Source organism: Haliotis rufescens, unplaced genomic scaffold (genome assembly GCF_023055435.1).
Source record: "Haliotis rufescens isolate VD_foot unplaced genomic scaffold, xgHalRufe1.0.p SCAF_23, whole genome shotgun sequence".
Taxonomy (NCBI): Eukaryota; Metazoa; Mollusca; class Gastropoda; order Lepetellida; family Haliotidae; genus Haliotis; species Haliotis rufescens.
In genome coordinates, this window is record NW_025963924.1 from 12646549 (window position 1) to 12663939 (window position 17391).

General features: G+C 38.3%; 1 protein-coding gene across 1 annotated transcript; it reads right to left on the reverse strand.

Moving 5' to 3' along the window:
* Nucleotides 1-573: 573 nt before the first annotated feature.
* Nucleotides 574-15868, reverse strand: LOC124133141 (C-type lectin domain family 17, member A-like). The gene is made up of 3 exons (XM_046497399.2): nucleotides 15757-15868; nucleotides 2386-2565; nucleotides 574-1095 (listed from the first exon to the last, which is right to left on the reverse strand). Exons 1-3 carry the CDS (start codon nucleotides 15812-15814, stop codon nucleotides 866-868), a joined length of 468 nt encoding a protein of 155 aa, XP_046353355.2. The 5' UTR covers nucleotides 15815-15868; the 3' UTR covers nucleotides 574-865.
* Between the last annotated feature and the right edge of the window lie 1523 nt (nucleotides 15869-17391).

A 17391-nucleotide genomic window follows, 5' to 3' on the forward strand; every position in this document is an offset into this window, starting at 1 on the left:
ATTGAATTATAACATTGACATTTGTCTAATCGTCACCAAACCTTTGATAAGCCACCCTGCAGAAGAAATACATAAAGTTGAATAATAAATGTGTGAAAACGTTTTGAGAAAATGTAACGACACATCTTCTTCTGAGTTTTGCCTCTCGGGGTGTTGACCTTTGGTCTTTTATGACACTGGCCGCAATAATTCGAATTGATAAATTGGTAAGACATAAAAAACATAACTGGCCAAATTCAAGCGTCTAAGGCGCCGCGATTCGCTGTGCAGAGTTGCGTCCCTTGGGCACGCCAGAAACCTATGATCAGGGGTTCGAATCCCGGTTCGCCCCGATTATGTTTCTAGGTTTGTCAGCACCATACCCGTGCTCGTGGGTTTCACCGAAGTGGTAAACGTCTGAGACCTGCATCACTTCGGGCTTTCCTCCCACATTAAGCTGACACGCCGCGATATAACTGGAATACTGTTCAAAGCGGCGTTAAACCCAACTCACTCACTCACTCATATTTGTGTCATATCAACACGGGTCAACACGAGTCTACATGCAATACTGTTCACATTCTGAACTCGGATCATCATAGTTTATTCCACTACATAGTGTACACGCATACGTTATACCTATGGCAGCACCGAAAAAGTTGCTATTATATGATTTTAATCCATATAGGGGCATATACCGCCGCATAAAGTTCGTATAACATGCTGGCTCATGCACAGGAGACTACCGATAAGTGATGCTTTAGCATGAGATAGTCACGCGCACATATATAGTTCCAATGTGGATGTATCCAACAAAGAACGAGGGGATCTCTTGTGTTGCCTGTTTTAATCTTTAGCAAAAGAAAATATTTGCTGACTGCTGATTTCAAAGGTCTTTTTGGCAGATGTAGTACTTTGTTTCTCCCTTCTCCCTGTCTTTCCAAGTAAATGCATTGCTACCTTTGTTGGCTACGATGTAATCATGCTCAGCCTTTTCATTAGCCGGGCGGCCTGGAATCCAGGCAAAATAGGTCATGGGTCGGCCATCATGGAAAACCCACTCTCCTTCATTTGCCGCATCTGAACCATCGAAATAGTAGCTACTGGTCATAGTTGCTGAAAGTTTAATAAAGGAACCATCATTTTGTTATCCATTGAAAAGTGAGAAGCAATTATTATTGATAAATAAATTGAAGTGGAGCAAAAGGGAAGATTATATGATTGATAGTGTCGGCACTGATCCAGTTTGCAGGATTTCAATGCAAATTTATTAACTATTATATGTTAAGGGAAGATTGTTGGGCTATGAGTTTGGGTTGTTGAAATGCGGCTTCGATTCCCAATAAGGGTATATTGTGAGATATCCATTCTTGTTGTCTCACACAGTGATATTGCTCGAATGTGGCATATGATCATACACATAGATACGGTCTGTTATAGGATGGTTTCCAGATAGATGCCCGATTCGAAACACACCACACCCTGCCACAGTGTACATGAATAATGAAAACTGCAACACGATTCGCTTCCTATACCACTTGCCTTCAAATATTGAGTGAGTGAGTGAGTGAGTTTGGTTTAGCGCCGCTTTTATCAATTTTCAAGTTATATCACGGCGTGCAAGCTTAATGTGGGAGAAAGCCTGAAGTGATGCAGGTCTCAGACGTTTACCACTTCTGTGAAACCCACGAGTACGGATGTGGTGCTGACAAACCTTAAAACAAAATTGGGGCGAACCGGGATTCGAACCCACATAATAGGTTTCTGGCGTGCCAAAGGGACGCACAGTGAATCGCGGCGCCTTAGACGACATGGCCACCCGTGCCCCCTCCTTCAAATACGTGTACTTATATTGCCGATGTTTCTGTATACATGTGAGGTTAGAATCATCGAGAGGGTACTGATTTTTTTCCTCCATCGCGCAATTGCGGAGAAAATCTTTACTTGTCCGGTTTCCAACTCGATGACTTAATACATTTTTGCACTAATCTATATATCTAAATACATGTACTCGTATGTGAAGGCAAGTGCTTTAGGAACTAGAGAATCATGTTGCATTTAACGATAGCGCACGACTCAGACGCTTTTTTAACGCTTTTAAAGTCCGTTGCAGATTTGGATCGGGAATCTTGTAGGAAAACATGTTCGACAGTCAGTAACAAAGTCAAAATCGTTGATAGGAAGCAACGGTTACCGCAGCTATCAAATACCCCGAGACATAACCATATCTTGTAATGGAACTGGTTTGTTCTGAAAGGGCTAACACTGATTCGCTATATTTGGCAGAGATTTCTTGTGATTATGGAAATGGTCTTGTCACTTTTCTTTGTACATTTGTTTGTGTAAATTGTAATGAATGTTTTGCTTTGGGCAGATATAGGTGAATGTGTAGGCATCTTTACAAACCTGATGACGACATGATCTGCTTGACCACGTGGTTCTGCTTGTCCGCACTGTCAATAGCAACAAAGTGTTCTCCTCTGGACGTACAGTCAGCAAGACCAACGTCGTACGGGAGCTTGTCGGGATGAAGCTGATAGCAGAAATTGAGGAGGCGGTTGTGGACGTAGCCAGATGGACAAGCACCTGAGGTAGACAAGAACAGTTATCATCTATAGTTTAGAAAATGAGTGAGTGAGTGAGTTAGGTTTGTCGTCACTTTGAACAGTATTCCGGTATATGACGGCGTGTCAGCTTGTTGAGGGACGACAGACCAAAGTGATGCGGGTCTAAGACGTTTACCAATTCGGTAAAACCTCAAGCAAGAATAGGGTACATAAATCCTGGAAACATAATCCTGTAAGATTAAGAAACAAACCTACACACTGTTTCTGACAAATCGAAGAACAATGGAATGAACTATACTCTGCATGCAAAAAAGAAACGCAAAATTGATGTTAGATGTGTATTTTGTATATAATATAAATAATCAACAGATGATAATCGATCGTTCAATATTGGCACACATAATTCTCATTGATCCAGGTTCCATATGGCCCACAGGTCATCTGTTCTCAATATCTTGTATGGTCACGTCGTCACATGGAGGCGATGAGATCCCAAGTTGTGGCCTGGGGAATGTTTACCCACTTTTCCTGCAATGCTTGTGACAGTCGTTGCTGAAATAATTAACTCAGAGAAAAGAAAACACCAAATGAGAACCACTGGTTGCTTTATATGGCAGACCACATCGTCCGAACACACATTGAAGGCAGGGACACAGGCTTGATACCACTAATTGCACGTTTAAACAATACACTGATGACTAGGGAATTGACGAAAACCACAGGTGATATGGTTATCCTGTGGGATCTTGACGACATAAAGCTGTAACATAAATACTTCTTGCATAATATGTAATTAGGATCCTTGAAAAATGTTATTATTACACAAGTATGCATAAGAAACTGACTGACTGACTGCCATTCCGTAATCAGTACGATGTTCAAGTATATGTTTTTAAAGCGACAAAACCCTTTTCATATCCACTAGAAATCTCTACATAAATCAGAGTCAATAGTACGTATCCGACTTTATCATGAGCATGTGTTTATGAATCTCTATCAAATAGTTCTAATGCCAGATGTTCGCGAAAAGGTGAGCGTTTCCTGCCACACCAGTGGCACCCGTCACAAACACATGAAAAGGCAAGTCGCTTGTTACAAGTCAAAATAGGGATTTGCATCGGACAAATTTGGAAATGTCCTCCACATGTCTACCATAAATCTTTTTGAAAGCTTTACTGAGGCCTTGAACGTTGTAACCTTGATCAAACAACGTCTGAGCAAGAGCCGTAAGACGCTCTTTGAAATCTTGATAGAGAGAGCATGCTCGATTGTATCTCAAAAGTTTCGAAATATAAACACCAACGGCTGGAGCTGCTGGAATATTGCTCGACATGCAAGCAAAGATCTGTTCACTGAATTGTTTTCGCACACGGATGCATCAACAATAAATCATTTATCAACTTTATCTGTACGTGAAACCGAGAGACCACAGAGTGTTTATGGCGGACAGGGTTACCGCAGGTGTCAATGTAGTAGCAACTGCTTGACAAACAGGTACTCCTGTTTTAAATCGGGGTTGAGATGCAATAGTGCATGACATAGCCACAACTCCTGTGCAAACTGTGGCTGAACTGAGCGGTGATGTGATTCAGAGATTCTTAATATGCAGATAACGCTGCTTAGAAAATAGAAAATTAAGTTTCTTAAGATCACATATTTATTCACTTAAAAATAGAGTTTACTTTATTAAACACAAAGCATACGAAACAATACCAATTTCAATTGCGTTCTTTGGGAAGGACAATCACCTGCTAATTGCGTGAAATGAGCAAGCTGTTTGCCCATATTGTGAAATATTTGGAGAATTATTTTTTATTCACAACTATTGCCCATTCCTTGCACTGATCCGTGAGAAGATAATTATTAGCACATTGCGTGCATTGCCGAATGCACGCAATGGGCAGTTGCACAGATTGGGTGTTAGATATATACACTTAAAAATAACCAGGTGTTAACTATGATGACGCTAGAGAGACAAATAAACGCAGATCGGTTAAATATTATTTCCTTGTTTTCAGTTAATATTTAATTATAAGATGACATTTTTAAAACAGTTTTTCATAATATGAAAGAAACAGACTAGCAATCAACACTATAACCGCGATGCAATTGCGTTACTCAATACAAACATATAAGGCGCCGTTTTTAACTATTTATTCCTTATTTTATGATATCAGTAATTCATTTATTGATTCCAAAGAATGAATTTATATCAGATATTTCATTTTATGATATCATGAAATATTTATTGTTATCGCAAAATATCGATTTTTCCATATCAGTGAAAGAATCTTTTATATCAAATAATGTATCACGATAAAAATTGTGATTTTTGAAAAATCAAAAGTAGATTATGATATCACAAATAGTGAGGATAACATTCGCTCAATTGTTTTGTCAATGGGTTCCAGCGTATTGGTAGATATATATTCATTTGCCCATCTCTTACTCTACTGGGTGAATGATTAGTTTTTCGGGGTATCCTTCTCAATTAAATGAAGCAATAATGGCCACATGGATTGTTCCTGATGGTATTTATATCTTTAGCCTTCATCTCCTTCGGCCTATTTTTGAATAATTCATGGGTATAGTTGTCGTAACATTAACGTATATTTGTCATATTTAGATGATGTATACAATTACAAACTTCTCCTCTTATTTAATCAGTTTTGTATTTTAAAACGATTTGAAAATTACTAATTACAATCTTATTTTACCACATGCTTTACATGAGACGTGTTATGTGTACATGTCGCCATTAATTATAATTATCGCTTGTAAGCTCAACACAACTGACAAATACCCTACAATACATGATAGTAAAATAGTAATGTACGTTGAAAAGAATATATATACCACAATGATGTATCAAGGATAGAGGAGATGCTATATTGACAGTAGCGCTTGAGTTTATTCAACGGAACTGTGAAAACAGCACTATTTTATCCCTTTTAACTGACACAGTCAAAGTTCTATTTTTACTTCTGGCAGCCATTATGCAACCGCCATCTTGTACACAACCCCGCGCTCACGTCTACACGTCTCTTACTGCGGTATGGCAATTAGTAGAACCTCTCTCTCAAATGTCAACAGTTACCTGCCCTTGGATGGTCTCTCGAATTCACCAGAAAAATAAAAAGCAATCTCCGTTTACCGGTAATATTATCTGATATTATAAATATATGTGCTGACAAAATGCTCTGTAACATTTGAACATGATATATATGAAATTTTATTTGTAGGATCATTTGTAGAAGCTGTTATGTCGCAGCCCATGGTCGCAGAGTGTAATGAGCTCGCCGTCAGCGGCGTAAAGAACATGAATATGTAACAACACAGACAGATCAGATGTGTTGAGTGAAAGTGAACTTTTTAAATATTTTTGTTATTCAGTCAAGAGGGTATATAACATTATGTTCATAGTCACCGTATCATAAGAGGCATCAAACTACATGGTAAATATCAATAGAAAAGTGTACAGTATGTGATTGACAGTAAGTTCATCTTTAATACATTGTAGTAAGTATAAGATATATCGATTAAGTAAGCTAATCCGCCTGCGTTATGGTTTTCCCCATTAAACTCCATTTTTTAGTGAAAGAAATTATTGTTCCGTTTGTTTTTGCAAGGAACAAATCGACATGGTAAATGTCTTTAAGCATATTTCTATATGATTTAAAACATGGTTTTATTCCGTTAATATGTAGTACGTAAATGTGTCGTTTTCCTAATGTCAGTAAGTGATTTAATAAGAAGTTGTTTGTACCTCCAACATAGATATCTTGTTTTGTAATAATGTACTGAAAGTACAACCACATGCTATTGAAGTACTTTTAAATGATTTAAACTTATGCCAACTTTGTTGAAATAGTTGAAATACAATAATAAGGTGTCCAAACTTTCAAAATCTCTCTCAGACAACCAGTCTTAACCACACACGGAAATGAGAGCTAAAAGGGCCACAATCTAGCAAAGTGTCTTTGGCCCTTTCGGAACTTGACTTTGGCCCTTAATAGATTTATAAGTAGCCTCTCGTATATGTAAAAAACGCATCATTGAAAACATACAATAATTTTTCTTATTTCTTCATCTAGTATCTTCATCAAAGTTTGAGTGGTAATTTCTTTTAAACAATCAAAACCTTCAACGTCAATATCGTCTATCGACTTGCATAATTTTTCCTAAAGGTTTTTCTGTTCGTTTATTATTAAAGAACCATCTGTTATTTCCTCACCTTTTATCAGTAATAATAGTCTTGGTGAGTTTATTCGTATAGCTCCTGTTTTCTAACTAGCAAAAGTAATTAGTTGGTTTCTCTCCTTCATTATACCTCTGTATTCTAATATGGATTTGAATTCCTCTCATTTCTTCTTTTTTAATTGTTTCGAGCTCTGATTTTCGTTCTGATAGTTTGGATAACAATGTTTCGCTAACGTTTTGAAAGTCGTTTCTTACTCGTGTTTCTTATTACAATATATCATTTTCTATTATTTCTTTGTATTTTTTCTCATTTATGTTATTCACGTGTGTAAAATATGAGGTAGTTTTTCCTCTTACTTTCATCCAAAATGTCTCCTTGTTGACGAGGGTTGTTTTACCCTCAAGTAAATGTATTGATGTTCGTCTTTAGTTCTCTCCATGCATCTATTAGGCTTAATGATTCAATTTTATCTAAGACTAATTTTCTTGCATTATGATAGTTTTGTAAGTCTATTGAATGATCAAGAACAAAGTTCCAATCTCTACATATTACTAAAGAGTCAGGCACTCGTGAAGAGCAACCTCCTCGTGGTGAGTGCTGGGTGGCGCTAATAGCTCTTCCCCCGTGTGGACTCGGGGTAGAATTTGTCCACAGCACCCCATTGCTGGTCGTACAAGGCGACGAAATTGGGCAACCTGTTTGCCGTGGGTTGCGCCCCTGTGTCGGTGGAGGAAGGGATTCTGGTGGTTGAGGGCACTGGTTCCAGGAACAGTGTTCCTTTGCCCAACACACCACTTTGACCCTAACTTCACCTAGACGGGTGGTAGAATGGGCCCGGTTCTATCAATCGGCTGGTCATGCCATGCCCTGTGTATGGTACACATTCATGTTAATTATGTTCTGTATTTTTGAATACTGTAAATGAATGTTTTCATTGAAAATTATATGTACAAATTTGCCTAGAGTCCCATGCCTGAAGGCGGTGGCTCATGGGCCAATCTGGTAATGTTGACCTCCAAACTCAGTATGTATCCAATTTCTTGTCATGGGCAGAACCAGCCTGGCATCTATTTTGGTATACAGATATTGCTGTTTGTGTCATATTTTCTGGAGTATAACAACCCTGTAGCCCTGGTGTATGCATCTTGGAGATCCGGTGCTTTGCAACACTGTCTATTATGATACTCCGTGGTGGGTGGGGAGCAGGGTTGCTGAATCACTTCAACATAATCATGGCTAACTCACACTCTGGTTCAAAAAGACGTCATTTGGACTCTAGTTCTTCTGATGAAGCTGATACTCTTCCTGATTCCTGGGCTCGATTCCTTGTGATCGAAGCCACAGATCATGAACCACTAAAACTAAATCCCTTTGCTGTATCCAAAGCAATTCATGGATGTTGTGGAGAAGTCAAAAATGTCACACGACTGCGTACTGGATCTCTTCTGGTTGAATGCTTGAGGAAACAGCAATCTCTAAATTTATTATCAATCACACACTTTGCTAATGTTGAGGTTGCTGTTTCTAAGCATAGAACATTGAACTCTTGTCGTGGCATTGTTCGCGACAGGACACGTTCACTTTCAGACATGTCTGAAGATGAGATTGTTTCGGAACTCAAACATCAAGGAGTACTATCTGTCAAACGTTTTACCCGTAAGGATGACAAGTCAAATATCATTCAAACAAACACCTATTTGTTCACCTTTGCCCGTCCATCGGTTCCACAATCAATAAAAGCAGGTTATGTCAACATCGGAGTGGATGTGTATGTCCCCAATCCACTCCGATGCTACAAGTGTCAAAAGTTTGGTCACGGTTCGAAAACATGTAGACGCCCCATGGTTTGTCATCGTTGTGGTGGCAACCATGAGAGTATGGATTGTACTAAGGATCTAAAGTGTTCAAACTGTGCAGGCCAACACATGGCCTCTTCTAAATCCTGCCCTGTATATCAAACAGAAACCCAAATACTAAAACTGAAATGTGAAAAAAACATCTCTTTTGCAGAGGCTAGGGAGCTTGTTGCCAGTCAATCAACATCTCCTTCAACTCTGAATTATTCTGCTGCAGTGACCAAATCTGCTAAAAAATTCTCATCTGTACTGTGTCAGACTGATTTGACATGGGTCAATTCAAATCGACCTGTTCCAAGTACTTCTGTCACTGCTATCACTGAACGTAACTCCACATCAATATCATATGGTGTTCAGGCTGAAACTCAGACTTCGTCTGAAGCATCTCCTGAAGCTGCTACTGAAACTTCTCCTGCAGCATTGCCTGAAACATCTCCTGAAGAACCATCTTCTCTGGAACGAAAATCATCTAAAAAACAAAGAAAAAAGTTAAATAGAAATCAATCACCCAGTACCCCCTCTTCTTCGGAAGTAACTACTCACAACTCCTTTAGTGCTTTAGACATGGAGGTGACTCCATCGTCAGACAGTAGCGAAAGGAGTTCTTCTTCCTCACGTTCACGTGAGAGATCTCCCATTGAGCCACCGTGAATCAATCATCACATTTAATACAATGGAACTGTAGAGGACTTAAGACTAATTATAATGATTTACAACTTTTAATTCAGGATTTCAAACCATCGGCGATATGTCTTCAAGAAACATATTACAAAGACACTGATCAATTCGATATAAGAGGTTATACCTCCTACAATGTCTTTTCACCTCCAGGGGCAAAAGCCACTGGAGGTTCTTCAATATTCATGAAAAACGGCGTTATCCATAGCCCTGTTCAACTTGCTACTCCTCTTCAAGCTATTGCCGTCCGTGTAACCTTACACATAGTTTTTACTTTGTGTTCGCTCTATATTCCACCATCTTCTTCCCTTCGACAGTCTGAACTTCAGGCTCTTTATGATCAACTCCCCAAGCCCTGTATTATTATGGGTGATTTAAATGGGCACAATCCACTCTGGGGTAGTGTTCAGACAAATAACAAGGGTAAACTTTTGGAAGATTTCATTTCAAACAACGACTTGTGTATACATAATGATGGTTCAAACACATATCTTCATCCCGGTACAGGTACCTACTCTGCTCTTGATTTATCACTCACTCACTCTGATTTATTAAACGAATTTGAATGGTCCGTCCACGACGACCTCTGTGGCAGTGATCATTTCCCTACCATTTTAAAACCTGTCTTACCTTCAGATGTTCCACCTTCAACAAGATGGAACTTCACTAAGGCCAACTGGCCTTTATTTGAAATGCTCGCATCCAAAAAATTGAAGACTGACCTATTTATTGACGTGACTGATCCTGTGCAATTATTTTCTGATGAATTAAACAAAATCGCTGATGAATGTATTCCTAAGTCCTCTACAAATCCACACATCCGTAAACCATGGTTCAACAATGACTGCAAACAAGCTAGGAAGGCACGGAAAAAGGCTGAACACTATTTCCGTCGCCATCCAATGGTCCATAATTTGAATAAATATAAAATCTTAAATGCTAAAGCCAGGCGTACGTTTAAACAAAATAAACGGCAATCTTGGCAACATTATGTTTCCAAAATAAACTCACGAACGCCCATGTCCAAGGTATGGAACATGATACAGAAAATTAAAGGTAAGGGTTCTAAAAGTAGTGTCCACCATCTTAAGTCTGGGGATGACCTTATAACAAATAAATCGGATATTGCTAATAAACTCGGTGAAACGTTAGCAAAACATTCTTCTTCCTCAAATTATGTCCCTCAATTCCAAAAATTTCAAAAACAGCAGGAAAAGAAAACTATAACTTTTAAATCTGATAATGGGGAAGATTATAATGAAATATTTTCGATCCATGAACTTCATACTGCTCTTGGACAAGCTCATGATACTGCTACAGGAGCTGATAATGTACACTACCAACTCCTGAAGCACTTGCCAGAACCGTGTTTAGAAACCCTTTTGTTGATTTTTGATGATATATGGACAACAGGTAAGTTTCCTTCTTCCTGGCGTGATGCCATAGTAATACCCATACCGAAACCTGGACGGGATCACAGTGATCCCTCAAATTATAGACCCATTTCATTGACCAGTTGCGTTTGCAAAACCATGGAACGCATGGTCAACAATAGATTAACATGGTACTTGGAATCAAATAATTTAATTACAAATATTCAGTGTGGCTTTCGAAAGAATCGAAGTACCGTTGACCATTTAGTACGGTTAGAATCATTTGTGAAAAATGCAATCATTACTAACCAGCATGCAGTGTCTATCTTTTTCGATCTAGAAAAAGCGTATGACACAACGTGGAAACACGGGATTTTAAAGGATTTACATGATTTTGGATTGAGAGGCCGTTTGCCTGAATTTATATCCAAGTTTTTAACTGGCAGACAATTTCAGATCCGCGTGGGCTCCACCCTGTCTGATCATTATCATCAGGATCAGGGTGTCCCACAAGGCAGTATTTTGTCTGTCACTTTATTTAGTATAAAAATAAATAGTCTTTCAAAGGTTTTAAGTGATTCAGTAGATGGATCACTTTTCGTGGATGATTTAAATGTTTCTTGTCGAGGAAAAAATATGCATACAATAGAGAGGCAGTTACAAATCTGTCTCAATAAAATTCATAAATGGTCCCTCGAAAACGGGTTTAAATTTTCGAAATCAAAAACTAATTGTATACATTTCTGCAGAAAATATAAGCCGCATAAGGACCCTGAGCTCTATTTAGATGGCACCCATATCAAAATTGTTAAAGAGGCCAAGTTCTTGGGCCTTATTTTTGATAGTCATTTAACTTTCCTTCCGCATATTAATTACCTTAAAGCTAAATGCCTGAAGGCACTCGATTTGTTGAAAGTAGTTTCAAATTCTAAGTGGGGAGGTGATCAAACAACCCTCCTACACTTGTACAGGTCATTGATCCGTTCAAAACTCGATTATGGCTCCATCGTCTACGGTGGAGCCTGCAAAAGTAACTTAAAAAAACTCGATACTATCCATCATCAGGGCCTAAGGCTTTGCCTTGGAGCCTTTAGGACGTCACCAATTCACAGTCTATATGTAGAAGCGGATGAACCTTCTCTTAAACAACGCCGTCTGAAATTAGCATTACAATATGTCACTAAATTATATTCAAATCAGTCAAATCCAGCTTTTAATTGCATCTTTAATCCTCTTTACCAAGATATTTATAATAAAAAAACGTCTCTTGTTCCACCACTTGGAATCAGAATCCAGTCTGCCATGTCTGCCGCTAATATTAAACTGCAATATATAGCTCCCTTTCAACTGTTTTCATCACCTCCTTGGCAAATGGTAAGGCCAGTAGTTGATCTCACATTAACCAAATTAAAAAAATCTGAAACAAATCAACTAATTTATCAACAACAATATAATGAATTAAGGAGCACTTATGATACTTACAATTCCATATTTACAGATGGATCCAAGGATGGTGACGCTGTTGCCAGCGCCACTGTCATTGGATCCAGAACCATATCAACTAGATTACCGAATGACAGTTCCATTTTTACAGCAGAATCGGATGCAATATTAACTGCTCTCAAATATATCAATAATAAATCTAAACATAAACGGTTCATTATCTTTTCTGATTCACTTTCCTGTCTTCAGGCAATTAAGAATATATCTTGTAAACATCCACTTTTACGTGAAATTATAGAACTACATAATGATCTTGCTACTGGCCAATACGACATCGTCTTTTGTTGGTTACCAAGCCATGTTGGTATCACTGGTAACACAATGGCTGATGCTGCTGCTAAAGCAGCACTCACCAAATCTGTGACACCACTTCTCATCCCCTATAGTGATTATAAACCTATCATTAGATCTTACATCCGTGATCGGATGCAAAAAAAGTGGGACACCCAAGTCGGTATCAATAAATTACATGCAATTAAACCAAATATCGGTTACACCTACTTGGGTTGTCAGTCCAGATTTGAGGAGGTCATAATACGACGATGTCGTATTGGCCATAGCAGGTATACAACTGAATTTTTATTAAAAGGTGAGGATCCTCCATTTTGTATCCCTTGTGATGAGAGAATCACCGTCAAGCATGTCCTGCTTGATTGTGTTGATTTTTCCATCACAAGGGATAAATATTTCAAAGTTTCATCCTTAAAGGATCTTTTTAGTATCAATGCTCGTTTAATTATTGCCTTTTTAAAAGAAATTGAATTGTTACATAAATTTTGATTGATATGTTTTGTATATAATATAGTTTTTATACTTGGTAAAATAAATTTGATGACTGAGATGACTGACTGGCTGTATCCTTGAAGGGGGTTGAAGTAACGTAAAATTATTGTCCCCCTGAGAGGATATGTAAGACCACATCATTCAAAGTACATTTATTCTTGCCACAGTTTTAGACGTAGAATATTTGTTTATTTTAAGTGTTGGCTAAATTGCATATAATCACCAGCGGCTGAAGGGATGGTGTAAATCCTGCTGGGGAGTCGTGCAGGTAGCAAAAGTATTGTAAGTCCCCACGGTCCCCAGTAAGGTGGCCTAACTTTGGTTGCTGGTGATCTATAGCCCATTTTTATATTGTATTGTTGATTGAAAATGTATTCTTTTAAATGTTCTCAACTAGTTTTAAAATCCAAACTGTGATACTCTAGTTATTTTTACTGTCCTTCGATGACAGATATTTAATCCATTCAAATCTTTGTATTTTATATCAGTTCTCGTCACGATATGGCTGAAATACTGCCGATGTGACGTTAAATATTAACTCACTCACTCACTCACTAAAGAGTCATAACCCATATCATCAAATTTTCGAATAATGTTTTGTAAAATAAAGGGTGATCGGAGTTGTGATACACTGTGGTGAGTGCAAACTTTATACCGTCAACCGTAATGTCTAAAATAATATAATTACCATTATCGTCAACACAAGCCTTGTGTATTTTATAATAAAAATTGTTGTTGAAGAGGATTGCTACACCTCGTGCATTTGACTTGTATGGTTCGATAACACTTTCAAGACCCCATTAATTTTTCACGAGATTTTTATTATCTTTGGAATTATGAAAATCTTGCAAACAAATGATAGATCATTTCTTTTTTCAATATAAATTCATGACTTCTTTTCGTTTGGTCTTTGTGGCTAGGCCTCTACAATTAGCTGAGACTATATGTATTTTATCACTTACTCCCATGTACTATTAATCCATCTTTCTTTTGAAATATAGTGTTATGTACCCACTGGAATGGAGTGAACGTCAACTTGATAATAGCTGTGTTTGTTACAACAATGCAAGAATAAAAAACAATCTATTGGTAATGCTGAGATTCTGGCTGCAATGGACAGAATAAACTGTTTTTCAACAAACAATTTAGTGCGAAAGAAGCGAGAATGACTAAGATTTTGACCGCTGTGCTGAAACAAGAGACAGAAAATATAGAAGAAATTCAAGGCACAAACAATGATGCTTACAGATAAAGTTAAACAACTTGAGAAATCACAACTAGGAAATGTGATGTTCCACCTCTCTGTTACACATCTCTGTTCAACATAATAGTATTGCTGTTTTTGGTTAATTCTTGTCATTGTTGTATATATGGAATTAGATAAGGTTGGTAGTTTGCCAGAAAAACCTAGAACTTCCAGCGGTAAGTATTTGTTAAAAGCCTTATTCGAATGATGCACTGCAGTCCCTCTGGGATGTGGTTACTGAGTGCAAACGGAAGTGGTTAAAATGTAATTCTCCTCTCAGTAAAAAAAAAGCAAAAGTATGTTTTTGAAAGAAAGTTTTGGGATAAGCTCTGGAGAAAGTCAAAACGCTCTTATCAAACGTAAGAACAACAGCGCCTTTTAGACAAATACCAGCATAAAGATTCTCGTGAGTCTTGGAAAGCAATTGTTAAATTTGGTATTGCCAATGATCGACGTGGTTCTATACCATGGGAGGTAATTACGGATGGCGTGATTGCAACTGACAAGTATGTTGTCCTGGAGAAATGGCAATCAGACTATTTTTCACTGTACAATACCGCCCCTGCTGGTTTGTTTGAGGAACAATTCCTTGAGAATATTACGGAAGAAGGTAATACGTTTTCTGTCAAATCCGATATTAATGACATCAGTTGCCTCAATGCACCGATAACCCGTTTCATGTTATGACTGTTATCTACCGGGCCTAAACGCGGTAAAGCTTGGGTTTAGATCGTATTCCTGCTGAAGCTCTGAAAAAACAATTATTTTGTTACTTTAAAGTTCAACATTTTACATATTGATTTAATAATAACATCTGTCCAGAAAAGTGTCGTGATAGTTCAATTTCTCTCATCAGAAAGCCCGATACTAACGTAAGAAATCCTTTGGGTTATCGTGGTATATCATTGATATCTATTCCATATAAACTATATTCTGATTTAATGAATCTCCGTTTTGACTCTAATGCGATATTGGCTGAAGAACAGAAAGGCTTTCGCGTCGTCTTCAATACCAGGAAATTATAATTAATACAACCCTTCTGGCAATCTGGGTAATGCAGGAGGCTGCAGTGATGGGGAGTCTGCACATTCTCTAAAATGTTCTGGGTTGTTTTGACAAGGCAGCCCTTCCTGGGAGAAGTCCCATTCGCTGTCTAGGCTGCGTGTAGAGGGGGTAAGGACCCTGAGCTGATGACGAGCCTAACCAGCCTGACTGTGCCAGGGTCACCCAGATCTTCTTTGCTGCATTTATTTATTTAAATATGCATTCTAGTAATATATTAACATATTATATTATTAGCATGTGTTTAGGAATCACTGTCACTTGGTGATGAGGTGTTCGTGAAAACGTGTATGTCCAAGATAAATAGTGAGAGAGTGAGTATGGTATTATTCCAGCAACGTAAATGGGCTTCACACATTGTACCCATTGTGTGGGGAACCGAACTCGGGTCACCGACGTGACGAGCGAAAGCTTTAACCACAAGGCTACCCCACCGCTCCCAAAAATAAATATGTTTTGTGTACTCAGAGTACTTCTTTCACGTTCTATGAACAATATCAACCCTCACCTGTCGTTAAGCTGTAGTACTCGGTGCCTTCCTCTTGGTCTCCGTCCCCGGGTGACATGAACAACACGTCATGGAACTGACACCGTCGGTGTTTCTGTATGTAAAACACAGACACACAAGCTTCATTTTGGAGACACAGAAGTAAACATAGTTTACCACTGTAAATATTTGAAATTTCAGACGTGACGCTTGTTGACACAAGAACATTGTCAAAATCTTTCCATTTAACTCCAGATCCCGTCCTTATCATAGCAGGAGTATAATGCACTAAGCAAAGGACAATTAGCTTCAGAATCATTACGTCCATCTCAAATAGTTGCCAGTCAGTGTGTGGCGAGAAGCTTTGAATTAGATCTGAACAGTGTGAGGTTAGCGACACAAAATCAAAGCGTGAATACATCTGTTGTTGAGCTGTTGCCATGGGTTCAGCTTCAGTGACATCAGCGGGTTTTGTTGCTTTGTTCTGGGTATACGTATAGAAACATGAGTCAGTGTGTGGATGTTGTTCAATGCTGCTGACAGTGAAATATAATGTCAGTCAATGGATAGGAGTTGATTGTTCTTAGTGACTGTGCCACGCATGCTTCTGCCCCACCATTACTGGTCGGACAGACACTAATATAGCAGCAGGCCGCGCGCTTGTGCGTAAAGTTATGTGGCTGCACCGGCCATACGAATATGTTAATAAATATAAATAAATATATATATATATTGAGAGAGAGAGAGAGAGAGAGAGAGAGAGAGAGAGAGAGAGAGAGAGAGAGAGAGAGAGAGAGGGAGGCTATGATTAGAACATATTTACTCCTAAAAACTGCGTTCTGTTCTAAACATATCCGATAATGGACACCTGTAATGATATACATGTATGCTAGACATTAACAGATAAATGTTATGTGAACCTTTTTTTTATTTCTTACCACAAATTGATAATGTTTTACTTGAAATCATCAAAAGGTATTTTTAAAAAAATAGCTTCGGATCTGCTCACTTTTACTCTCTTCGTCAACACCTACAAGTGTATTACACCGTACAATCGAACACGCTCTTCCTACGAGCGTCATAAGACTTGATCAAAAGTTGTTTGACCAACGTTGCAACATTTATGGCCTCAGTACGAAACCGACCATTTTGATATTCTCCGGGGCCTGGGATTTTTTCGACCAAAATATATTGTCCCCGAAAATTCTCGAAAAATGTAATCATGCTTCAGGCTGTGACAAAAAGAAATTGCCTGCCCCCAAAATACTATTGTTTCAAGGTGTTTTTCTTAAAAAAAAGATTCATGCTCAAAGTTTTAAATAAAAAAAATAAATCTGGTTTTGTAACTGTAGCTGAACAAATATCTAATCTCAATACAAAATCCCAGGTCCCCACCGGAATGTCAATGGTCGGTTCCTAAAGCTTTGTGTTTGTGACGAGTGCAACCGGTGTGGCAGGATACGCTCAACGTTTCAAAAAGACCTGTTACCAACACTATTAATAGTGATTCATTGTGTGTTCACTGAAGAGCACGGCTCTGTATCTGCAGAACAAAGGCTTGAATAGACTTTCTGTGCTGGTCTCTGTGAATAAAGCAAACACTGATTAATTGACTCTGGATGCCTTGTATGACTAAAAGGTTTAGGTTTTTAATCA